At 44.4% G+C, this 25,316-nt stretch overlaps 1 protein-coding gene and 1 long non-coding RNA gene across 2 annotated transcripts; one reads left to right on the top strand and one right to left on the bottom strand.

Annotated features, from left to right (window-relative positions):
* The first annotated feature begins 11,886 nt into the window (after window positions 1-11,886).
* LOC6604921 (protein hairy) lies at window positions 11,887-14,623 on the top strand. Its single transcript, XM_002029728.2, has 3 exons — window positions 11,887-12,463; window positions 13,472-13,567; window positions 13,708-14,623. The coding sequence occupies exons 1-3, from the start codon at window positions 12,365-12,367 to the stop codon at window positions 14,524-14,526; spliced, it is 1,014 nt and encodes a 337-aa protein (XP_002029764.1). The 5' UTR covers window positions 11,887-12,364; the 3' UTR covers window positions 14,527-14,623.
* A 6,986-nt stretch (window positions 14,624-21,609) lies between these two features.
* LOC116801201 lies at window positions 21,610-25,006 on the bottom strand. Its single transcript, XR_004361842.1, has 2 exons — window positions 21,822-25,006; window positions 21,610-21,764 (listed from the first exon to the last, which is right to left on the bottom strand). It is a non-coding gene; the product is annotated as an uncharacterized LOC116801201 (long non-coding RNA).
* Window positions 25,007-25,316: the final 310 nt, after the last annotated feature.

The following is a 25,316-nucleotide window of genomic DNA, read 5'->3' on the forward strand; positions in this document are numbered from 1 at the left end:
ATGGGTGGTTTGTAAACAATTACCGGACAAACATTTAATTGGAGTCTTTAGGAAAATGTTGAAAAGTTAAAGCGATGGCTTTTAGATGATATGATATGATAACTATAGTTTATTGACTATAATTTCTTTAAGTTCAATTAAATGTAATATACTTAACTTAATTACTTTATATTCAATATTATTATGATGGTTCTTCCACAAAAAACTCATTTTAAGCGACTTTAGTTTTCATTATGACATTATAAAATTGTGTTAAACATAAATTTAATTAAGAACTCCCCTTTAAATTCTAATTTTGGGCTAAAATTTCAATCTCTTCCCTTCCTCCAAACATCTGCTGTCAATGATCATGCAGATACAAAGTCGCTCGGAGTTATCGTGGCCATTATCGTCTTTTGGCCCTATCTCGGCTCCATCAGCAGTTCCTGATCCGGCTACTTGGCCAGCTCTGGCTCCAGCATCTTGTGCTGCTCCAGGCTCTGGATCTTGGTGACTCCCGTCGATGCGGCCAGATGCAAGAGAGGTGATTAATTGCCACCCGAATGTCCCGGCCAACTGGTCGGATCTTACCTTTTTTACGTTTACCTGTCGCCGGTTAATGTTGCCAACTTAATCGCATTTTGCCAAGACTCTTGATAATGTTGTTTATGTGCAAAACGATTTGGCTGACCGGGCGATGGGCAATGGGCGATGCGGATCTGCGGATAATTAATGAGACGGACTTGTGTAATTAATAAAAAACTTTTAATTACTAAGGGGAAGGCCTGTCCTTGAGCTGATGCTGCTGCTGAAATCCTAATGAGTGGCGAAGGAAGAAAAAAATGTTACATGTCCTGGATGATCCATAGATGGGCGGGAAAAAGTCCGATATGCGACGAGATTTTTGCGTAATTTCTCAAGGCCAGACAGGGACAACATAAAAAGGACGAATTTCTTACGTAAGTGACCGAAATATGTTTTTATGAGAGGATCATAAATTTTTTTCCCCTAAGAATGGGAACGCGTTCTCGTTCTCTGATCTCAATGTTCTGATCTCGTTCCATTTTTAGCGGAACTGTCCGCCAGTCCGATGTCCTTTTTCGACCGCCTCACGGCATGACATAATTTCGCATAATTTGCAACAATCCTCGAAGGACCTTTCGCCCCGAACACCAGGACACCCACCAGCACGTGACAAAAAAGATGAACAAACAAAAAAAGAGAGCGACCTGCTCGCGAATTTTTAGTGCGAATTCCGCAGGTCATCGCCGAAATTTGGCCAACAACTTATGAATCAGCATATTTTGGCAACATGCGCACTCGTCCTGCTGCTCGACATGTTCCCATTTTTTGTTCTAATTATTTTTTATGAGTTCAGTACACGCGCAAAAATTGTCGCACTTCTTTGTGGCCAGCCGCAGACGTGTTTTTCTATGGATTTTCGCATTGTTTTGCGGTTTTTGTTTCTATTCATGATTTTTTATTTGCCCCGAGCCCTGCTGTTCGTTTTTGGCCCTGTTTTCTTTTTTGTGGTTAGAAGCGGACCCAATTTTTAGCTAATAATTGTTGCAATTTTTGTGGTTTTGGGCAGAGACCTGTTCTGAATCTGTAGAGAGACCAGTCAATCTGTATAGGTAGCAGCTGGTAAAATTAGAAGTGATAATGAGGGCTACGCAAATCGAAAATCTTTTTTATTGAATCTTTTTTTAAGTCTATCAAGTTTAAAAGATTTTCAGCTGTTTTTAGTATTTTTCTTACGAAAGAGTGTCACTGCTTCTAATTTAACTCTCGCTTTCAGTTTGCCTTTTACCTTTTCGACTAATGATCAACTTTAACCTTTGCTAATGACAACTGGCCAGAATCGGTCCACCTTTAACCTTGACAGATCGCCGTGGCTTGGTGACAGATGAGGAGTTTTAACTCAGCTTGAAACCGAAACCTAAAAACCTAAAACTCACCATCATGTCAACACTTTCCCTGCCAACCATAAATACTCGAAAAACCCATAAAATCACTGAAATTCAGACGAGAGCAGGGCGAAACCCTTTGCCACAATTAAAATGTTAAACTGGAGTAGATATCATAAAAGCAATAAAAACCCCGGAGACGCTAAGGGAATTGCTCTACTTAAGCCGAAAAACGCGCTGCTCAAAACAAATTCCCAAAAAGTTGCCTCAAAGCAAAGCAAGACTAATTTTTAACAAAGCAGAAAAAACACAAAAACTCTGAGTCAGTTCTTCCGGGAACCACGGAACTATCCGCTCAAGGGTCAGCTAAAGGGGTTTGCGAGGATCAGGAACGAAAACCCGAACTAGGTCACTGGATCGACGGGCACAAAAAACGCACAATGCTGGCCAATAAAAAAGTAGAGCGCATCGCAGGACATCATTGTCCTGGCCGAAACCCTTTCTCGGGTTTTACGATACAGAGCGGCTTTTTGTGTCCTTTTTTTTTGGAAACTTCTCCATAATTGTAGCAAAAAATTAGTGCACATCTTTAGAATTTACATAGAACTCGACCTTCGTTGACACTGCGTTTAACTTTTGATTTGGCATCTTGACTGAGTTTGACGGAGCAGGAGAAAAAATTGTAAAATGGTGGCGGGAAAGGCTGGGTAATGGCTTTACAACTTGTTGTCTCTAATTATGGTCGAAATGGGCCGTAATCCTTTGCTAAACGCAGCAACACAGACCGCCCCGTTTCGCCACGAATTCCAGTTCTTCCGAGTGGCCGAATCCATTGAGTTCCCGCGAAATCCGCGTCATGGTTAAACGCGACTAATCCTTCCCGTAAGCCCTTCGCAGCGACCTGAACCCGGTTCAGTTCACGTCAGTTCAGTTCGGTGGGCGTTTTTGTTTAGTTTCGAAATCAAAATATTGGCAAACACGCTGAAGGGAATACGGCTGAAAGGGAAAATGTGCAAGGATTAAGCCGAACACATCCTTTCGCAACCTTGGACCCTTCCACGTTCGTGCACACGCTCGCAATTTTACGACTTTCTCCTAACCCGAATGCGATTTTGATTTCGACTTTGGCGAAAACGCATGCCAAGCGCATGTCCTTGCAACGATCCTACGATCCTCAATTGTTTCGCCCTCCGAGTTGACTTTCGTTTTTTAATTCGTCCCGGTCGAAGGACAATCCTTTGCCGATTTGGCCATTGTTGCGGTTGTCTCGACTCCTTTTTTGCCAGAGGGTTACGGTCCATTGTGGTGGCGATTGTCGCGTCCTTTGTGGCGAATTTCGACCCGGGATCGCTGTTTTTTACGATCCTCAACGGGTTTTACGACCTCCGTCCGTTTTTTAAGCCTTTCTGCTCTGCCATCCTCTGACCCGTCCAGTTCAGATCAGTTCAGTTCGGTGTCAACTCTTTCGGGTCCTCTTCGCGGGTTGTAAAATCCGGCTGGAACAATAAAGTTTTTTACCAGATTCCGGGAAGTTTGTAGCGATTTTTTAAAATGTTTTTTTTTTAGAAGTGCAATCTTTATTTTGGCAAATTGTAGGGGCTTAAGCGGAATTTATTAGGTTTCTCGGAATTTCCACATTTTTTGATTAGGCAAAAGGCTTAAAAAACAGCCCGCAACCTTGGTGTTAATTGAGTTGGATAGATAAAGAAGATGTCCTTAGGGAACTATGTTTTTAAGTCGAAAAGCCAAAAAGTCAAATGTGATTTTTTATGGGAACGAGACAAAAAAGGGTTTTGCGGAGATTTCACGTGGAGTGGTATCAGTTTTTTCCAGACATGTTGTGAACTTACAAAGACGATCGTAAAGTAGATCTTAACACAAAGTTAATCTGCTTTCGGAGAAAAACGCTGCGGCCTTAAACGTAAGGAGATGAAATCTAAGTAACATAGCAAGTCTAACTTAAAATAAATGAAAACCAAGATAAATTTATAAATTTGATAAACAATTATAATTAATCCCTCAAAATTAATATTCAGTGCAGTTAGCTCAAAATTATTCCAACTCATTGAAGCACAAAATTTCAAAGACTTGGCCGTTTTTTGATTGTACTTCCAAATTGAATCTGATTTCGGCATTTTCCATCTATGTAACCAACGAGGTTAATTATCGCCGCATTGCTCAATAAGAAAAATTAACATTTTCTCGGTGGTGCGACTTCCTTTTGGGGCCAGACAAAGAGAAGACCCTGGCAGAGATACCCCCATCCCCCATTCAATTCGGTGCCCCCAGATCTGCACCTCCGCCACTCGCCGCCATATAGCTCATTACGCGGGTCGTGACTTGCCGAAATGAAAAACAAGTAAAATCGGGCAGGGGAGCAGAACACAAAAAGAGTTTATTGCAACGGATGCTTGTCGGAGATGCTGATATCTAAGAAGGGGAGCTTGGGAGGTGTCTTCGGAGGGAATGGGGTGGGGGGTGCCGGGTGGCAGACGCAGCAATGTTAATCTCCATAAAATGAAAACAATGCGCCGGCGCGACGATCGCTCGCCAGCCTCAAATGTTTCAGTTCTGCAGCTCCCGAAAGGCACTGGGAGAAACAAGTACCTATTTGAGAAAAATTATTATTATACTATTATTACAAGAGGATATTATTTCAAAAGTATTATTATAACATTACTTTGATATTTAGATATCCATCTTCAGCAAAAATGTATAATAGTGTTATTTAAATAACAGAAAAATCTGGAATCTCATTTCTTGAAGTGTTTAATATTTTATGATACACACTTCAACTTTTCTCAGTGTATTTTTGGAACCCCAAGCGCTCTGGCCATGCTTCGTGGAGCGCGCATTTTGCGCAATAAGTGTGCCAGACGATTCGGATTCAGATGCAAACGTTGGAACAGAAGGACGGACCTTTGGACCGGTTGGTCAGCATTCGCGATGCCCCACCTCCCCCCGCAATATAATTTATGCAGCAGCAGCAGCTCAAGGATTTGAAGCCCGGCTCCCTGGGTCTGTGTGTGCGTTTAGGTAATCGCTGGGCATGATCTTGGCGAACCTCCAACGCCACCGCCGTGACAAGCTGCCCGCTGAGTGGATGGGGAGTACCGTGGACCTGGATATGGATGTGGATGCTGCAGTTTCTCCACTCAATCCCCTTTTCCTGGTGCCCAACACCACCCCAGCGGCTCGGCTGGCTGAGTGTAAATTACAACTTGCCTCTTGGCTCAACGCCCCGACTTTTTGCGGATCGGCCGCTTTTGCTGCTTCTGCTGCCGCTTATTTTGCCGCAGCCTGTCGGTTTCATTCAGAAAGTTCAATAGTGCATGCAACGCCGGCCACGACTTGGTGGTACCGCCCTCCCCCAACTCTATCCCTCAGCTCCCTCAGCCCCCTTGATCCTTCAACTCCCCCCGCGCATTTATGATCGATACCAGAGCCGATTTCTTTGAGGCTGCCTTTTGTGATTGTCGTCGTTCGGTTTGGTTGGATCATCGGATGCTTGAGTTGCCGTTGCTGTTGAGCTCCCCAAGTATCTGCTCCTCCTGCACGCGATTACCTTGTAGGGGGGGGCAGGATGTACCCTTCCATCAGCAGGGTCATTCAGTAGAAGGAATTGTTTTGAATTGTAAAAAAGGGAACTAATTTTCTTTTCGATTGCTTAAATACCAAGGTTATTAAGAATCTAAACTTACTAAGGATAGATTATGCGATCTTTAAGATACTTTCTATCCCAGGCAAGGGTATTTTTAGTTCGTCCATCTGTCATTTCTTGGGCCAGCACTGATAGAGCATCGACACCTTCAACTGGGGCTGCTGGTGGGAGAGCTTTTCGGGAAACCTGGGATCTGGCATCTTGAGTCTGGGGCGGATGGTGTTGTATGCGGCCATGTCTGGGTCTGGTCACGATTTGTTGGGACTCGTAAAACATTTTTAGCACCTCAACGACGACCAAGACGACTGACGATCATCTATACACATCGATCCGCGTGCACTTCTGCAGTTCGGCACTCGATTGCCTTTGTTCGCGCTGAGTTCGCCAGCCCGTTTTAATGGCATTTTTGCATTTTTGTGTTTCTGTTCCAGCTACCAAGCAGAACGCCCACTCGCTGGGAACTCAATTGTTTTGTTTTTTTTTTTTGTATTTTAGCACTGCTGCCAAACACATCCTGTCATTAGGGAAATATTTATGTAGATATCGGCTGGGATCGAAGTGATGGGCAGGAGCAGCTGCCTCCTAACGGTGCCCCCAATCAGAGGCAGTCAAATTAGTCTCCACATAATTAACTCAACAAGTTTTTGGGACCAGACGATTTTATTTGGGCATTAGGCGGCTGCTTTGAGCTACCTTTTATAAGCTATCTTCGCTTTTATTTTTTCCTCGGCGGCGATTAGCCAAATTTATGCAGAGCGCCCTCTGGCGTTGGCGAAATGATATTCCCGGAAATTGGCAAGGATTCGTAATCGGCCGAAAGAGGAGAGGGAATGAGTTTCCTGGGTGCGTGGCGTGGTGGCATGGTGGCATGGCGTGTCGTAAAAACTCTTTGCGAATCAGGCAGCGGCAGCGGGTTCGCATCGGCGGTATTAGCCATCAAGGCCATGAAAGACATTAGCTTGGTGGATCGTAAAACCCCTGAACAACGGACGCAGAGGGCTAATCCGTGGAAACTCTAAACTCTATCCCAGAGAGAACCTCTTTCGGCGCGAGACTACTCAGTTGGCTAGGTAAAAGCCGTAGAACTCTTTCCACTCTTTCCCGATTCCCCGATCGCCGAGCCCTACCTGTCCTGCGAGTTTGACGTTTGTCCGCCAATTGATTTGACATTGAAGGCTCTCTACCGTCAAATAACCCTAAATAAAACCATAAAATCCTTCTGCATGCTGCGAACCCATCCATCGAAAGATCCTCACCTTGAGCCACCCGCCATCTAAGGTTTGTTTTTTTCCTCACTTTTTTGACGCGTTTTTTAGCCGAACTCGTAAATGTGAGGAAATCATTTTTTATGCAATTCGTTGTCGACTTTTGAGAATTCAGGGAACTGCGTTCGTTTTTTACGCAATGCCATGTAACGTCTGCTGGTTTGTTGTTTTTTCTTTATGGGAGGCGAGTTGACTTTTTTAGAGAAAATTATGAGGGAGGAGCGGGCATTAAAAAAGGGAGTCAAGGAAAAGGGAAAACTGCCAGTACCAGGAAACCCTAAACTAAAAAAAACGTAGAAGTATTCGTATGCATTTGACCAAAAGAGCCGTACGCATCGATCTCTCGCTGAAATCCTCTCCAAAACTCAAGTTTCAACGGGTTAACTTGGTCCAGCGGCGTGAGAGCTACGTATAATCCTATGCATATAGATATAGATAGATAGACAGGGATAGAGGTATACCTGCACCCACCACGCCCATAATCCTTTTATGGCAAATAAACAAACAACGTCACGGCGACTCAGTCGCGAAGGATTGCCATGGCTAGGTAAAAAGTGCCAAAAGGGTGCAATAAACCGGGTTGAGATGGCCAAAGGGTATGGCCACGGTATGGCATGGTTATAGATATGGAAGGATAGGGAAGAGTTGTTGCACACGCGCAGTGGCATTGTTGCACACTCGGTTTTATGGGTGTGTGGTTTTAGCCCTTTGATGGGCATGATCATCCTGTTAATAGAAAGCGTGGAAACCCGTTGCAACTTGTAACCCTACCTGCACGCCCAACCAATCTCTAATCCTTTCCGCGGCGATCCTGAACCCTTTTCGGTCCAGATCGTTTGGAGGAGGCGAGCGTGTCTAAGGCGATTTAATTAACGCGGTCGCAACTAAGCCACCGAATACCAGGACATGGCTTAAATCGGAACCCTTTCCTCGGCCGGGAGGAGGTGGCCCTGCTAAAAGCCATCCGGCTACTGTTCCGAGGACGGTTTAGGAGGCATGGATGCAGTAGCAACGTGGGCGTCATCGGAAAAGTCAGACAGGGAGCGGGTGGGCGGAGGGATTTGACTTCCAGCGAAAGGATTGGCGGACTTAACTTTCGGAAAAACTCCAATATTTACCAAATACCAAAGGGCCACCAAGTGCACTCTGTTGAGCACTTGGCCAGCAGTCGAAAAGTCAAGTCAGGTTTTGGGATTTCAACAGCAAATTAACCGGCTGAGCCGGCAAAGCGAGGATCCACAAGGCATTGAGATATACCCATATCTGAGGGATTAGGAAACATTGTAGCTCCCTTTGTAGCCTCAAATTTGGGTCACTTGAAAGACAACAAATGAGTTTAATGTTGATTTTAATTCTGATCTTTACAATACTTTTCTGCGAATAACAAGACATCATGCTATCATGTATAGCAATATTCAAAACTTTTCTTTTAACAGCTACCGAATCTTTTAAAACCGGGTTCAAATATTAATATATTATATTATAACATATAACCTTCGTGCACCCCAGAAGATACTGTTAGATCGTACTAAAAAATAAACCCGTTTTGAGTTGCCCCCTTTTTCAGTTATCCGTTTTCCGCATCACGCGATCCCCAGATCCCTTCCATTTTTTTGCACTTATAAAGTCGCTCGGCCGAGCAACCTAAAAAATACGACATAAAAAACAAACGCAGAACGTAACGAAGACAACAGCCTCGAAAGGAAGGGGAAAATGTATTTTTGCATTGTTTTTTTACCTGTTGCTAAATTTAGAATGTCTGTCGTCGGGTATTTGCTGACGTTTGTGTCGAAAAATTAAGCCTTCTGCCGCAAATAAACCCCACCCACCGCCGACCGACCTCTCGCCACCCCCTTTCTCATTACCCTCCCTGGCCGAAAATAAAATTCTGGGCAAAATGCGTCGTTACGCTTAATGAGTAATAAAATACTTTGCACAATGTGGGGAACAAATGCGATTGCTAACTCGCTCGCACACAGGCCGTCTCGCTCCCACTCGCTCTGATCCTCCCACTCGGGTTTGCCAAAATTTACAGCGCCATTATTTGCGAAAACAACAGCATCATACTCAGAGAAAATTAAGATCATTTCAGGCCCAATTTTAATGTTTTATTTAAGGTCATAATTATCTAAAGTTTGTACATAGAATGATAATATAATCCGACGCATCATATCACTGTTTTGTATTCATCAAACAAATTTAAACTAGTCTTTCGGAAATTGTATAATTATTATCACATTATTTGTGATATTATCCCATCAGGTACATTTGATGTATGTGAAATTTTCGGGCAGTGCATTCGCAACACCGGATAGCGCAAATGTGGCGCGCGTTTTTAACAGCGTTGGCGATTTTTATGGCGTTTTAATCGCGAGAGTGGCGCGCGCGGCTAGAAATTTATTTTCGCCGCGGCCATGGAGCGTCCGCATGTACTCTCTTTCTCTCTCTGTTTGCCCCACTCTCGGGCGTAACAGATGCTCCCCTAACCCAACCAAGTACTGTTATTTTTAGTTACATGCCGCTGTTTCCGACCTACCGACTTAAAAGCGGCGCGTGGGCGTTTCTGTCGCTGTTAAACTCGCGACGTCGCTGTTAACAGAGCCCTACGATCAACAGATAACAAAATAGTTTAATAGATACTATTTAATGGATAATATCTAGATAGTTACTAACTAGACAAGAACTTCTTTTTGTTTTAAACTTAATAATGACAGCTATATGGTATTTTGCACAGAAATTTAATTAATTATATTATAAAATATAACCTAATAATAATAATTATGATATTAAACATTTGCTATAATGTTATTACCATCGCTTTTACGATTATTAAGGGGGGGGTTCGAGGGGTTTTTTATCGTACCACCAACGTTTTTGTTTGTTTTCAGTGATCAGGGCTCCCGGGGCTTCTGGGGAATCTGGGGGATCTGGCGCTGTCTAATTTTAGACGCAATTAGCAATGCGCACATTTTTGTGTGCTTGCGCCTTTTCGACTATAAATTTTTGCCACAGTTTATTTTAGAAGCTGCATGTGATCGGGTCCGCCAGCAACAACAACAATGGGGCGTCAAATTGGGCGTTCAACGCACAAACAACTGCGAGTGTATCTGTATCTGTGACTGTATCTTTAGCATTGTATCCGTGAGATACATCCACACCTTTGGCTGTTTTTGGCCAGCGAGCATGATGTAAAACGCCGCCAACGTTTTCCGACCTCTCGTTTTTTTTTTTTTTTTTTGTTTATTTTCTTGTTGCTTTTCGTTGCAATTAAATTGGCATGCACAAGTGCCGCCTCTGCCGCCGACACCGCCTCTGCCGACGCTGACCGCGGGCGGGCCGCCTTTTGATCGGCTGCCAAATTGTAATTGGAACGCGAAGGTGTTGTCGACGTCCGCCACTACCGCCTATATATATATATCCATGTTGTTGGGGCATGTGTTCTCGGCATAACAATCTTCCCTGGCGACCACAAAACGCACAACACTCTAGACAACCCTCAAAAATGTCAGAAATTCCCCAAAATTGTTGTGTATTTTCACGAATCGTTGGACGTGATTGTTGATTAACTTAAAGTTAATGTAATTTAGTTATTTAACAGAAATCCCTCTTGAAGTATAGTAAAAATATAACCTTTTAAACGTTATTTTTACTTATCTTCATTAGAGTCAACTTTATTAGTTTCTATATAAAAACTGCCAGGTGGTTTCGTTATAAAAAATATTGTAAGCACCCGTTTTTAGCCAACTTGAATGTTTTAAGCCTGACTGACTCATTCCAATGTAACTTTGTTGACGAGTCGTGGTTTTGTTATAACTTCACTAATCAGGCTTTAAAAATATTTCCCAAGAACAAACGTCAGCGATAACGTAATTTCCCTTTATATATCGTGTAACCCAAATATATGTCAATTACCCTTACTGATCTCAGTGTGGTTAAACTAATTACATGGTTATTTCCAGTTCTTAGAACTAAACCCATATTTTGCAGATAATATCACTTTCGGTTGTAACCAAATGTGAGTGACGCACTATGGCTTTTTACTACCAAATAAACAATATAATTTAAGCTTAATTTTCCTCTTAATATACCGAGTTTTCAGAGCAATACCCCTTTTGTCATTCTGCTAATGAATGGTTAGTTTGCTGATGCCCGACTATTCCGCGTGTCGCGTAATTATAGTCAACCTTCGATAAATCATTACTCCAAACAAAACAACAAATAATATATGAAAAACTTGAAAATCCAACGCTGCACGTAGAAGCCATCAAGCTGAATCTAAGCTTCCGGCGGAGCACGTGTGATCCACGCAGCCTTGTCCACAACGATTTCCATTTCATTTAGCCCGTTGGCGGCTATCGATCAAAGGGGCGACCTTCACTTAATTGAGGCGCACGGCATGCTGAATGAGTCGGTTGTACAGACTGGTCTGGAAAATGCTAGGGGGATAACTATAGCCACCACCCAACCACCCACTTCCGCCTAGCGTGCGCACAACCTTGTGATCTTGTTTACTGTTTAGCGACCCCCGAGCGGCAGATACACAGTACACAGCACAAAAAACCGAACCTGTCGCACTGGGGTGGCGTCATATAGCCAGCTATTTTCACCTTCTATGGGACGTCGTCGCGTTGGCCGCATGAATCAGCAAACCACGAACGTCGAGCCACCAGAAACCACCGCAGAAGCAGCACCACCACCAACACCACCGCCAGAAACACAGCCTCTTGTGAATCCCTCAGTTAGCAGAGCCCAGCAGAGTAAAGCCAAACCGATCGCTGATCGAGCGACCGACCGGCCGACCGACGATCACCAATGGGGGTTTCGCAGTGTGATTTCCAAAAAGGAAGAAATGCCCATTCCCGCGAGCCACCTGGGCGTATGAGTAACGCGGTGTGTACTTTAGGTACCGCTCACAAGCGCGAGCGCGCACACACACACACGCACACACTGAAGCGAGCAGGTAGCGCCTAAATACCCCTAGGTAGCCGCAATGCCTGTGCAACTGTATTGGTGCGGTCGTGTGGCTCGCGCTCGCGTCTCGCAGCGGCGATTTAGTCTACGAACCTGTCGATCAATCGTCAGTCGTCCGCCGAGAGCTCAGCGATAAGGTAGTCCCGCTACGCTCCGCAACATCCAGACGCAGTAAAGCAAATACTTATATATATACATACATATATATAGCGCAACCATCCGAAAGCCGAACGATCGATCTTCTGCTTCGTGCCGAGTCGTTTCGGTCTTTTAATCGCACTGCAGCCAGAACCTGCTGCTCATTCGCCTGCCGTATTTCGTAGCGTGCGGTTCTATCGCTCCGCCTTGATAAACCGAACCGAAATCTAGAGAACCCCCAGACACAATAACATTTTACGTGCTTCTCTGCGACGCTGCGCGAAAGTGAAACCAAGTGAACTTGAATATAAAAACTGACAACTGAGTTGATCTACAAAAGAAAAACAGCAGTGAACTCATATTGCCAAGAGCAGCAAATTCATATTTGCTGCCAAGTGAAACCCAAACTGTGCCTCAAACTCAACAAACAATATCTGACCGAAATGGTTACCGGCGTAACAGCAGCCAACATGACCAACGTTCTGGGCACAGCCGTTGTGCCGGCCCAGCTCAAGGAGACGCCGCTCAAAAGTGACCGTCGGGTAAGTGTCTTTCGAGAAAAATATGCCTCGAAAAAAAATCCGAAGCCAAAACCAAAAACCACGTCAATGGATTAAATCAGAACCTCTAGTTCCCCGAAATCTGTGGATTAAATGAAGCGAACCAAACCGAGAATTCCCCTAATTGAGAGCCACCCACTTCGAGCTCGAGTTGATTTCCATTCGCGACTGTGGGCGACTGGCCCCATCAATCCCGCTGCCCAAATGCATTTCCTTTTTAGCCATCTCCCACATGGCTGGCTGGGAATAAAAATCCGAAAAAAAACACTCTGAGCCAGACCAAAAAAAGGCCGCAACCGCCGTCGCCCCGCCAACACAAAGCGAATTTATCTCGCGTCGCGTTGGTGGGGCATTTACTATATGGCATATGGCATACTACTACGACTACACACGCTCCATCCATTCATGAGTGCCGCCCAAAATTGGCTGGCGTAGCTGCCCACCAGCTCCCCAGATTCGGACTCGGATTCGGATTTGGCTGCCACTTGGCGCGTGCGTCGCGTGGTGGCTGCAATTGTCGGTCATCAGCCGCCGTTTTTGGTCATTCGAACGGCACCGGTTCATTGAGTTGGCCAGAAAAAAGCTGACTTCATGCGAGTCCAAATTTGGCAACTTGTGCTCCCTAGATAATAATGTGCCTAGTTTTGGCATCTTCGAATTTCCCGCTCTGACCTTGTCGCATTCTCATTATTTTTGCTCATACCTGGTTGGTTTATTTATAGCCACTGGCTGTAATTTATAACCGCCAAATTATTTTTAAATAAATGCCTCGGCCGAGTGGTGCTATAAATAGAGCACGCGCCGTGCGACTAAATTTGGCCGCCAGCCAGTCAATCCGCTCCCCAGCCTCCGCCCCCACCTCCTTGATCTCCTCCAATCCAATTGAAGACCCATGCAGCTTCCTCTATTTTTGGGTCGCTGCATGAGGTCAAATTAGCCGTGCAAAAGCCGTGACTAATCGATGTTTTTTCCATTTCTTTCCTCTTGCAGTCGAACAAGCCCATCATGGAGAAACGCCGACGTGCCCGTATTAACAACTGTCTCAATGAACTCAAGACTCTGATTCTGGATGCCACCAAAAAAGACGTAAGTATCTGATAAAAATATATAAAAACAACAATTAAAAGTTTCCTTCAATAAAAAAGAAAAAAATATTTTTGAAAAAATATAAAAGTTATTTTTTTGAAATTTTACTAATTTGCAAATTATTTTCTCTCTACTTTTAGCCGGCTCGCCATTCCAAATTGGAAAAGGCCGACATTCTCGAGAAGACAGTGAAGCATCTGCAGGAGCTGCAGCGCCAGCAGGCAGCCATGCAGCAGGCCGCCGATCCCAAGATTGTGAACAAATTCAAGGCCGGATTCGCCGACTGTGTGAACGAGGTTAGCCGCTTTCCCGGCATCGAGCCCGCCCAGCGTCGTCGCCTGCTGCAGCACCTGAGCAACTGCATCAATGGCGTTAAGACAGAGCTGCACCAGCAGCAGCGCCAGCAGCAACAGCAGTCCATCCACGCCCAGATGCTGCCGTCGCCGCCCAGTTCCCCGGAGCAGGATAGCCAGCAGGGGGCAGCGGCGCCCTACCTCTTTGGTATCCAGCAGACGGCCAGCGGTTACTTTCTGCCCAATGGCATGCAGGTGATCCCCACCAAGCTGCCCAACGGCAGCATTGCCCTCGTGTTGCCCCAGAGCCTGCCCCAGCAGCAGCAGCAACAGCTGCTGCAGCACAAACAGCAGCAGCAGCAACTCGCCGCCGCAGCAGCAGCAGCGGCCGCAGCAGCAGCACAACAGCAACCCATGTTGGTTAGCATGCCCCAGCGTACAGCAAGCACCGGATCCGCCAGCTCGCACTCCTCCGCCGGATACGAGTCGGCGCCCGGAAGCAGCAGCAGCTGCAGCTACGCCCCGCCCAGTCCGGCCAACTCCAGCTACGAGCCCATGGACATCAAGCCATCGGTCATCCAGCGCGTGCCCATGGAGCAGCAGCCCCTGTCGCTGGTGATCAAGAAGCAGATCAAGGAGGAGGAGCAGCCCTGGCGGCCCTGGTAGAGGGTGTCTGCATATGCATTGCGCAGAGAGCATAGCATAGCCCCCCCTATCGAATCTCCCGCTTTTAAGACTGACCCCCCACAACTCATCCAACTCACACACATGCGCAGGCGTTGTGCGCATGCGCGTAGACATTTCACATCATTCGCCGGGATTGCGCAAATGTTGCTTTGAAGTGTTGCAAACATGCGAATCCTAAATCGGTTCACGGCTTCGTTGGCTTAGTTTCCTGGCTTATACCCTGGAAACCCGCTGGCGAGGCTAAAAACCTTCATCAGACGCACTCACACACTCACGAACACACACACACACACACAAACGTTGTTATAATTTATTTATTATTATATTATGTAATCGATTTGAGAGAATGGTATTCTACCAGGACATCGCCAAACTACCTCAGTCCAAGTACTTGGTGTTGAATTGCCTCATGTATCATGTATTACTCTTTGAATAACAGCAAATCAGCGAAAGTCTTCCAAACACTCACAGAATATGAAAATGCGAAAAAGCACTTGAAAAGCTGAAATACTTTTTATGAAAAAGATAAACGCAAAAGCATAACTCTTACACATAGTCGTACATCTCCATTTAAGTATAGGTTTTGTACCTTAGCCAGCTAAGCCGCTTAGGGTTTCTCTCGCTCTTAAGTCTAATCAAAGAATAATTATATTTATAAAACACAAAAATCTATTCGTAAGGCCACGTGATATAGTGAACATAATGAGCTTCTAAGAAAACAAAACAAGAATTTGATGCAAGCAAAAGCAAAAAAATCAACAAGAAAGAAAAAACAAACAAACAACACACTAAAAAGAAATAAATTTAAAAGATTCTACTAAAAAATCAAATACGCAAAACGGATTTGTTATTGTGGTTGGGGTATCTTTTCCTGGGTTTTTTCAGTCGGGTGAAAGTCCCCCATTATGGTTCTTTTTTTTTTTTGTTTTAGAGGTCAAACGCTCTGAGTGACAGGAAACTTATCGAGCCCCCCGACTTATCGTAGCAAATTTCGACGCTAATTATTATAATGCCCATGGTGAAATTCATTTCGCTGAAGAGGATCGGCGGGGACTACGTTTTAAGGGGCTCGATTATGGCCGTTTCTGCCAATGTAATCGGCACGACGGGTTGAAGGTTTCTCTGTGGCCAGACCGTAACGGATATAGATATATGTGTGCCATAAATATTATATAGGAAGGAATGCCTTGATTTTCACACATCCGTTCGATAAGCCCGTTATTTGAAAAAGTTGTGACGAAATAAATACTTATAAAAAAATCCTTTGTTCGATAGTATTTCAAAATATTTTGCAATTTAACCATTGGCTATTCCAATCGAAGTGATCAGCAAAAGTTAAGGCGCACAAGAGTATATTTTGAAATTCAAGGCAGGTTAGCTCTGATTGCAATAAATCCAAAATTCCATTAGCTGGCGATTCAGCATAATACCGAATTACTTGAGGATATGGAATTTCAAGAAGTTGTCCACTATAGCCGCAGGAAAGTCGATCCGGTTCGCGTTAGTTGGAACTCAATCGGATATCGCCATGGATCATGAATGACCGATAGCGACAAATGCGCTTGGAAATTCCCTGGAACTATCCACTCGAATCCAGTGAGTTACAAGGTACACGATATATGCAAGTTTATCAGTCATTAGGGAAATCTGTTACCCAGTAGCAACCGAGTCATGCCCTTCAATTCTCATAGTTCCCCCACTCTAATCTAAGCAAATCCCTGGGCCATTAATCGTCATGCTCGTGACAAAAGTTTCCGCGAAGTCTGCGGAAAAAATACCGCATCATGCTGATAATATGAGTGTGATAAAGCGGATAAGTGAATAAAATTGTTTTCCATTTGCTGGTGAATCAAGTGCAGAGCGCCACCATTCAGTTGCTCATCACGGCGTGCCTGCCACTCCCTTGCTGCAGTGCGTCTGTATCTGGGCCTAGTCTCGTTCGCCGCATGAATGGATCAGTATTCACCCGCCAACTATTCACAAAACTATCTCGTGCAGCCTCAAAGTCCAGGGGAAAAATTCTCGTAAAAACTAAGTAAAGATTGCACACAGCCGTTCAGATGTCGCATGTTCTGGAATTTAAGCAATACACTGAAAATACGCTTCGAGAAAAGTCCGATTGGGTGGTTTGATGGTTGGGTGGTTGCATGACCAGGCTTTTGCCCCACTGAACCGAAAGTGCACTCGATTAATCACTGTGGGAGACGACCGACTTTCGACCCATCGATGAGGATTACTCATCGCGGTTCGTCTAGCTCGAAATAGCCTCGAAAATTTTGCCAGCATGTCTGCTAATTTACAACGAATCCCCTGTTGACGGTATAAAAACCCGCCCATTGAGTCATCATCATCGTTTGCCTTAATTGGCAAAAATCTGGTTTCTTTGGAGGACCAATTTTTAAATTAATCGGCCCCTAATGAAAATAGTCCCATTTGCCTTTAACATTTGGGGTTTTCACAGTAGTTGTTTTATTATATGACTAATGTGTATCAAGGGAGCCTGAATCAGAATGGGATGAACATATGTTGGTAGATAGTGTTTGTGTTTATATCATGATAACACACAAGTAACTTGTGATCTTTTGGAATAAGTACAGAAACTCTTCAGTCTCTGAACCATACCATTTCTTTGCTTTTTTGTTGAGTAATATTTTTAAAAATGTTCAAGAAACGTTTTTTAAAAACCTTAAGTGCTCCCTATAATTCATGCACGCTACCTAATTTCCAGATCACCACTCTGTGCAAATCGCGATTTGCATAGCTGCATTCCTTAGACGGCAGTCAGCATGTCGTCTGATTTTTGGTTCCGCTTGAAAGTCGGTGGTCCTTCAATTTGATCTGCTTGGCACCACCACCAGCCACAATACAAAACGCATTCGCCACAGTTGCGCACAAATGAAATCGAAATTAAAGAACTTCAGACCACTGGGTACACTGAGTACTGGGTTCTGAGTTCTTGTGGGTTTTACTTGGGTTGCGATATATGGGTGTAGGGAACTCAGGGCAGTCAGGGAACTCAGGGTCTGTTGCGACATCTGAGGCTATTCGCGACTGCGTGGAATGCCGCCAGTCGCCAGTTGTCACGTTTTGCTCTGGCAAATGACCCCAAAAATGAATGAAAAAACAAAGCTGTTTGTTTACGACGACTCGTGTAGCATTCCGTGGAATTGTGTGCGGCATGGAGCAGCTCACTTCGCATCGCATCATACCACACCACGCCACGCCACTCCACTCCACTTCATTCATGGTAATTGAAGATCGAGCCGTTGTCGTCGTCGCAGATTTTTCGGCGAATTGCCGCCCTGATTATCCGGAGTTGGAATCGCCATTCGAATAGGAGGCTGCAGCTGGTGAATTCGGGGAGTACGCATAAACAAGTTGAATGACCCAAGAATTTCGCGACTCTAATGCCAATTCCGATTCCAAATCCACATACACTTCCACTACCTGCCAATTGGCAATGTCAAATGCGAGCCAAGTTTAATGACTCGCCGACTTCTCTTGACACCCGCACTGACTTTGTTTGGATTATTGGTGTATTTTCGGTGTTTCAAGCTTTGTTTACCATGGGCTTTTGAACCCGTTCTGCGAGTCTTGATTAGAGGCAGCGCGCATATGAAATGAGTGCGAGTCCCGCGAACGGGGATCTCGGAAATGTTAGGTGCTATTGAACCATGCGCGGCGGTTCAAGGAGATTGGCCGCGACGAGATTCTAGCTGCTAACTGGGCCTAAACACAGTTACACAGACGGCAAGGTCGTTTCGTCTGGTTTTGGCTGGTTTTTGTTTTTAGTTGTATTGCTTCTGGGCTATCAGACGTGCTGAGCATAGACAAGCGGCGGAATCGAATTCGGTGGCTTTGACATTCAACTCGCTGTCCGGCGGTTCAAGTGGCACCACCATCCCCAGCCACTGAGCAAGGTCAGTTCTCTAACTAGCCCAAGCAAATGGTGTTCACCTACTTTACACTTTACACTGCGCCATTAAAATTCCGGTGAGGGTGTTTACACACTCTATCGCTGATAGGGAACCCAAACACCTGAGCCACCGTAAGGAACCAACCACCTTATCACCTTGAGCGGCACGTGATCGCCCGATTCGATGGTTCTAGTGGTGCGAACCAATTCCCCCCGAGCAACCTGATCGTATGCCATTGGATCCTTGGGGTTGGGTGGGCTGGCTTCGCTGGAATCTCCGCGGCACTTGATGTAAATATCAACGGTGCTTCGATATATGTGCATGTATCTTCAGAATTTGACTTACAGAGAGAGAAAACTGTACTTTCAGTTCATATACATTAAAAATAATATAAGCAAACCATTTTAGCATCTATGCTATGTTACACTTTAGTGAATGTTTTATTTTTTAAAGATAGATGTTTATTGTTTGAAAACCTTTAATTTTTCTCAGTGCACTTGTTTCCATTTCGATTGCATAAAGTTTCAGACCCCGTGCATAGCAAACTGCAGGCCACGCAAAATATTTCACATAAATAAATATAGCCGCTTATTTTGGGAAATTGAAACAAGCAATGCGAAGTGGAAAAAGTAAATAAATATATACAAATAAATAAGGCAGCTAATACAGCAACGGAACCCACTCGAATCACGTTTTCTGTCACGCAATTTGAGTTCTTTCATTGAAACTGATTTGAAACTGGAAATGGCGCAGTATGGTGGGCATATGGTCTTCGTGGCTTCACATTCCCAATTCCCCCACTTCCATTTCCTCCCCAAATGGTTATTGACTTATCAAGTAAAGTGGTGGAGCAAGAGCGAGCGATTATGGGGCTTCGCTCCAGGAGTGGGTTAAGTCCAAAATGGGCGATTGAATAGGCAGCTTCTGGTTGATAGTGGTCAGCGTTTGTTGCGGTCATTCGTCGCATAATCTGATAAAGTAGATTCAGCCATTTGCGATTGAGTGTTAGCCACAACTCTAGCCATGCTTGCAGACTATATAGTCCTCAGTCTAGACTTTATCATCGGTAATTGGCCATATCTTTGTTGAAATGCTTAATTGGATTGTAATGTTAAGTGAACGTTTACAGGTGTATAATACTAATGCTAAACCATCTCAACATGTCTAAAATTGATAAATTACCTGGAAAACTGATTGTATTTATTTTACGTTTCAAAAGAAAACGAAATAAATTGCAGGAGACATTACTCATCCGCCACTTTGGCAATCTTAAAGCTGCCTAAAATTACTAAGGCTCCTGCATTACTTGTCTAATCTCCGATATGTGTCACTTTAGAATATCGCAATACCTATCAGCTGGGAACTTCGAACAGGTGTCTAAGCTCCGCGAGTTTTTGGTGTGGAGTGTCGTCATTCTTATCGGTGTCGCACTGTCGGCGATCTGAAAGCATAAGCCGATGAATTAAAAAAAAGGTAGTGGTGCGCGTGCCAGAGGAAAATGCCATTGCTTTGGGATTGAGGCTGACTGGGAGGCTGGGGCCTGCACCCAATGCACCGCATGTGGAAAATTTTCATGGTTTACATTAACGATTCGAGAGCCGCCAATGAGAAGTGTCAACATGTGCTCGTCTGATTAGCACCGCCAAAGTCATCGCGGTTTTGGGGACGTCAATCGTCGACCAGGTGCCAGTCGCGGTCGCCGTCGCCGTCGAATTGTGGAACCACTCGGAGGTTCGGCCCCGGGGAATTCACGCCCACTCCCACTCCCAGTTCCAGTTGCAGACCCACTCCCGAGACACCCGCTGCTCCGCCGGAAATTAGCACTAATCTCCGCCGGTTTGCTGATTCCACTGAGAACAATTTCGAATGTAATTGTACAAAACTTAGGATCCAATAAAAAGTAATGCTCATATTTTATCGTATAAACTGTAAATTAAGTATTTGAAGTCCCAAAGTATCTTAACTCAACTGGAACTGAGGGGTGATATAGAGATCAAAGCATCTCTTAAGTTTGCACAATAAATATTTCAAAGCTAAAATTTATTTAATATATATTTTAAATTAATGACTAAAGATTAAATACACATTAATTATAATGATGTATTAATTTAACTACTGACAAATGTCCAAAAGTGTTATATATATATATTTAAACAAATTTGAAAGTAAGTGGGATCATTGGGTTGTATTAAGTTTTATTAATTGTAGATTTCCAGTTTCGATATGAGGAAGAATTAAAGAGGAAACCAGATTTATCTGATATCCAATTACATTATATATTATTCTGAATTCCCCAGCGCTTACTAAACCTGATAATATTTTTTTCCGTGTTCCTGGTAGAGTGGGCCTTTGGTTTGGGTACCTGGAGGGGAATCATTTGCCATTCGGCGCGGCGGTTACCAGTTTTCTTCTTTCTGTTATTCTGATATCTGCTTTTGTTGTGTTGACTTGGCACATTTTTGTTGTGATTTATTTGCGCGGTGTTTTTTGATTGAAATCACCAAACAACGGAGCATTGACGTTGACGCAACTGTGGGAATATTCCACTGCAGCGTGCGCGGCTGTGTTTGCTTAACTGGCTGCTGTGGCTGCCACCCTTGGCACCTGCCCCTCCATCACTCCAGGCTCCGCCGCCCCCCCGAACCACCCAATCCCGCCGCCCGGCAAAGAGCACACGCCTCCTGCCGCAAAACGTGTTAATGGATCAACAGTTTTGTGTTAGTTTTTTAGGGGCGAAGTTGGGGAGGAGGTTCTAATATTTTTTGTCGTATTACTTTTCGACAGCCCCACCCCCTTTTGGTTGGGCACATAAGCGCTCGATGAAAACTGATTGATTGCCCCGCTAATCAGCCGAACTAAAAGAGCTTTTGTCCCGTGCCCGTCGGTGTGCGGCTCCAAATTTGCAGTGTGATTCGTTTTTCCGCGAATCGTGTTTGTTGACACAGTCATTTGGAGCGTGCGAAAGCGGAGAGTGTTTGCTCGGATTACTGGACCACTTAGTCGTAGAACCCTGGACACCTCCTGGACATCTCCTACTCGTCCACTTTAAGCGCATTACGCCCATGTGACGATGATCGCGTTGCTCCAAACGTGACTTCCCTGGCGTTTCGCTTTCATGAACGACGGGTACTTGAACTTCGGAAAATGAGTTGACAATGACATTATCATTAAATGTTTATTGGGTCGATTTATGAAATTACAACTGTGAGTCATCTAATGGATGGCATTCAAATACATATGGCGTCTATTGGCGGGAGTCGTATATTCTGTCAGCTACGGTCAGAAAGTAAAGTTAGACATCTAAAGATAGAAAATATATAACATTTAATTAGCCGATCATAATTCAGTTTAAATTACCTTTAGGGTATTTTCAAATCGACCTATATAAATACTCCCAAATGCTCCATATTTCAATATTTCTTTTTCGGCTATAAATTCAATACCGATTATCTTTCAAGTGGGTCCCGTTCCACATTTTCCGAAGCGTGTGCCGTGATATGGTTTCAGTTCATCAATTATATCACACTAGGGCACGTGGCTTACATTTCAGCAATCAATAATATGTTTTGGGAAATGCCAGCCCAGACCGGGGAAATCCGCCAGTTATTTTGGTGGGAAACATCCGCTTTGAAGCGGGCCGCCCCAAAAAAAGGCGCACTTAAGATGGGGCTTAACTAACGGCTATGGGGAGCTCATATGTACTTATCCGCCAGCAGGTCACGCGGGCTGTTTGGGGCATTTAGGTGTTAACGACGGACACAAGTGCTCGACAAACTCATGTGCATGTGTACTCGCTGGCGGATGAGTAATGGAATTCCCATCATGCAAAGTCCGCAATGGCCGGGTGTCCGGGGCTGATGGATCCTCTTGATAAGGTGACTTTGACAAATGAAATTATTTGGCGAATGGGGCAATATGGCAGCACCATATATCAGTCCAGCCAAGAGCTACTGGCTTTGTTTTATTGGGTCTACATAAAAGTGCAGGGGTAGCTGAGTAAATTGGCTTTATAGATCTATTAGTAGAACAAATATTTTTCGCCTTTTTTTTTATAAAGATCTCTCTGCCATTATTACCCTTCCATTGATAAGATAAGAGCCTCTGCAGAAACATGAAATCATCTCATGCCAGATACCCTTCATTATAGCATCAATCTAGTCATGTTCAACGCACTAATGCTCAAATTCTCATAAAATGACTCATGGATTGGCCAAAAATGTGATGAAATTCCTACCATTGCCATTCAACTGTCTGCAGATAGGGAAAAATTCCTGTGATAGCAATATATAGCAATATGACATTGTCATTGTTGAAATTCTTAGAGCACCCCATTGAAATTCTTCTAAGGGCGCTGAAAGTTCTCGCACAATTTGTATATTGAACCCGGTGACATTGCCAAAGTGCCGGAGCTGTTTTTCGTAGCAAAGATTAATTGGCAAGACCGAAGGCACTGTCGAATAATTGGGGAAATACCCGATATTAACCTGCGATGGCCGCTTGGGGAATATATAGTAAGTTTTAGGTGCATATCAAATGTGCGAATAACTTGTGACGCATCGCAGAGATAATAACCCGATGAGCCAGGCTGACCAGCCCAGTAATTTTTGGGGTAATCAATCAAAATAACATATTGATGTCTGGCCGAAAATGACCCACTCGCCGACTGCCACGTACTAACTAACGATGTCTCTAAATGCTTATTAGCACTCGAAATTAGCGACTCGCCAAATAAAGTGAATACAATTCGAATGCCCCACTGTTTTGAGTGTTCGTGTGACTGTGACGTCGCCGACTTGTGACTGAAATCCGGAGTTCGGAATATACATATAGGTATATCTGGTAAATCGTAAGTTGCTCATGCAATCGCGCAGATACACCAGAGCAGCACGCGCCGAATGAAGCGAGCGTGTGGCCAATGGATAAGTATCTGTATCTGAATGTGAATCTCCGGACGAAACGCTGGATCCCGTGCTTTTGCTGGCGGGTGGAAAGTTTCTGGCTGGATTATTTGGGCTGAAAATTGACATACACAATGATAATGAATGCAATAAAGTCGATTATCACATTTAAACGACGACGCGTCGCCGCCTAACACAATGCGTTTAGCGAATTTGTAATGATTGAAGGATTAGGCCATTCACGGCAACCAACAGCTCCAGATACAGATTCGGATTTCGATATTAAGTCCCTGCCTGACAACAGCGGTGATCACGCGACACGCTCTTTGTGTCTGTCGATGATTATGCAAGGTTTCGCAATGCCAACAGCAAGATGCGTCAGTCCGACAATCCGCGATGTCTGATATATGATGTCTGCCGTTGGCTTAGGGGTAATTAGCACCGCCAAATCTCCGACTACCGACCACTGACCACTGATCACCCTGTCCACTTGATCAGTTGATCACCTTCGCCGGCTCCTCGGTTTTAGCCAGTCCAGTCTAGTCTGGTCTAGGTGTTAAGTGCGCCGCAACAGAGCGGGATTATAATTGCAATCCCTCTTTGGGTCTTAAGCCTTTGGGCGCCTTATTTTTTTGGCCAGGATTAGGCAATGGTGGCCAGTAAGCCGCAGGTAGCATTGTGCATCTCATGCATTGCGGCCAAGACGTAGGTTGCGTAAGTTAGCCCAACTCCAGTGACTGGCTGCACCGCACACAAAAGCTAATTACGATTGTCTTTCTGCTCGCGATAAGATGGGGTTCTCCTCTGAAGGCCATCGTTGTAACGGAACGGAAATGTAATAGGAGATTACTTTCCAGGAATGCGAAAGCAACGAGTTGAGGGTGATTTCTTGGAATTAAGGTTGCTTTTATCAGAAGTGAGTGTAAAATGTTTCCCATTAGTAATATTACTAATTTAGTTACCATGCATATTACCAAGGATCCTTCAACGAACGAATGCAATAGCATTAGTCATATTTCAATCACATGGTCTTAATAGGCTTAATGTGTAATTATTATTATTTATATATTAATATATCAACAAAATAATTCGTTTTAATAGGTGCTGACACTGTGGTTGACCATCAGTTGAGTAGCATGGTACACTTGTTATTACTGAATTGGAAACATATTGGTAGAATCTGTAACGTATTTCCATGGAATTCTGGATCGGGAGACCCCTTATCATGCGAAATCTGTAGTAAATTTTTTCATAAACAACCCCATTGCCTTCGATTCGCTCGACAAACATCGGAAAGCACGCATATTCATAACACAAATCGCACCCTCCACTTTCTGGGTGTATCGACATAATTTGGCCTTGAGCGGTTCAAGTTCGGCGGCGTCACTCGCACAGAGAAAAAAAAATAAAAAAAAATATAAAGCGGCGAAATGGAAACAACAACAACACGGCAGTCAAACAAAGCTGTTTCGCTTATGAATTTCGAATGTTGAAGCTGCAATCTGGCCCCCGCCCACCAAACAGCACCCGCACATCGGACGGGATGGGATGGAATGGGAATGGGATCGGAATCGCAACGGCTCCAGTCATAGTCGCAGTTTTCGGTTCCAGTCGCGGTCACAGTCGCCTAAGTTCCCAGATAGCGCAGCTTGAAACTGACATTACTTTGTTTTATTTATATACACATTTTTGTTTTTACAGTCAAAGTTCCGGCTGAGCGCCAGACATCAAATCGAATCGAATCGCACATGCCGTAGCTTCAAGTAATGTTTTCACTGCATACGCTTATGTGTACAATGAACGCGCCTTGTGGGCTGGGTTGGGTTGGTTTTTTTTAGGTTTTTGGGCGCATTTAGTGACTTAATTGCGCATACGCCGCGTGGGCCATTGATATTGCTATGTACTGTTGCGCCGTCGCTTATTCCCTCGTTTTGATCTGGCGCACACCCCACAA

Source organism: Drosophila sechellia, chromosome 3L, assembly GCF_004382195.2.
Source record: "Drosophila sechellia strain sech25 chromosome 3L, ASM438219v1, whole genome shotgun sequence".
In the NCBI taxonomy this organism is placed as follows: Eukaryota; Metazoa; Arthropoda; class Insecta; order Diptera; family Drosophilidae; genus Drosophila; species Drosophila sechellia.

Coding starts and splice junctions, on each gene's coding strand:
- LOC6604921 (XM_002029728.2), top strand. CDS start 12,365: ATGGTTACCGGCGTAACAGCAGCCAACATGACCAACGTTCTGGGCACA. Junction 12,464..13,471: donor CGCTCAAAAGTGACCGTCGG/GTAAGTGTCTTT, acceptor TTCCTCTTGCAG/TCGAACAAGCCCATCATGGA. Junction 13,568..13,707: donor TGGATGCCACCAAAAAAGAC/GTAAGTATCTGA, acceptor CTCTACTTTTAG/CCGGCTCGCCATTCCAAATT.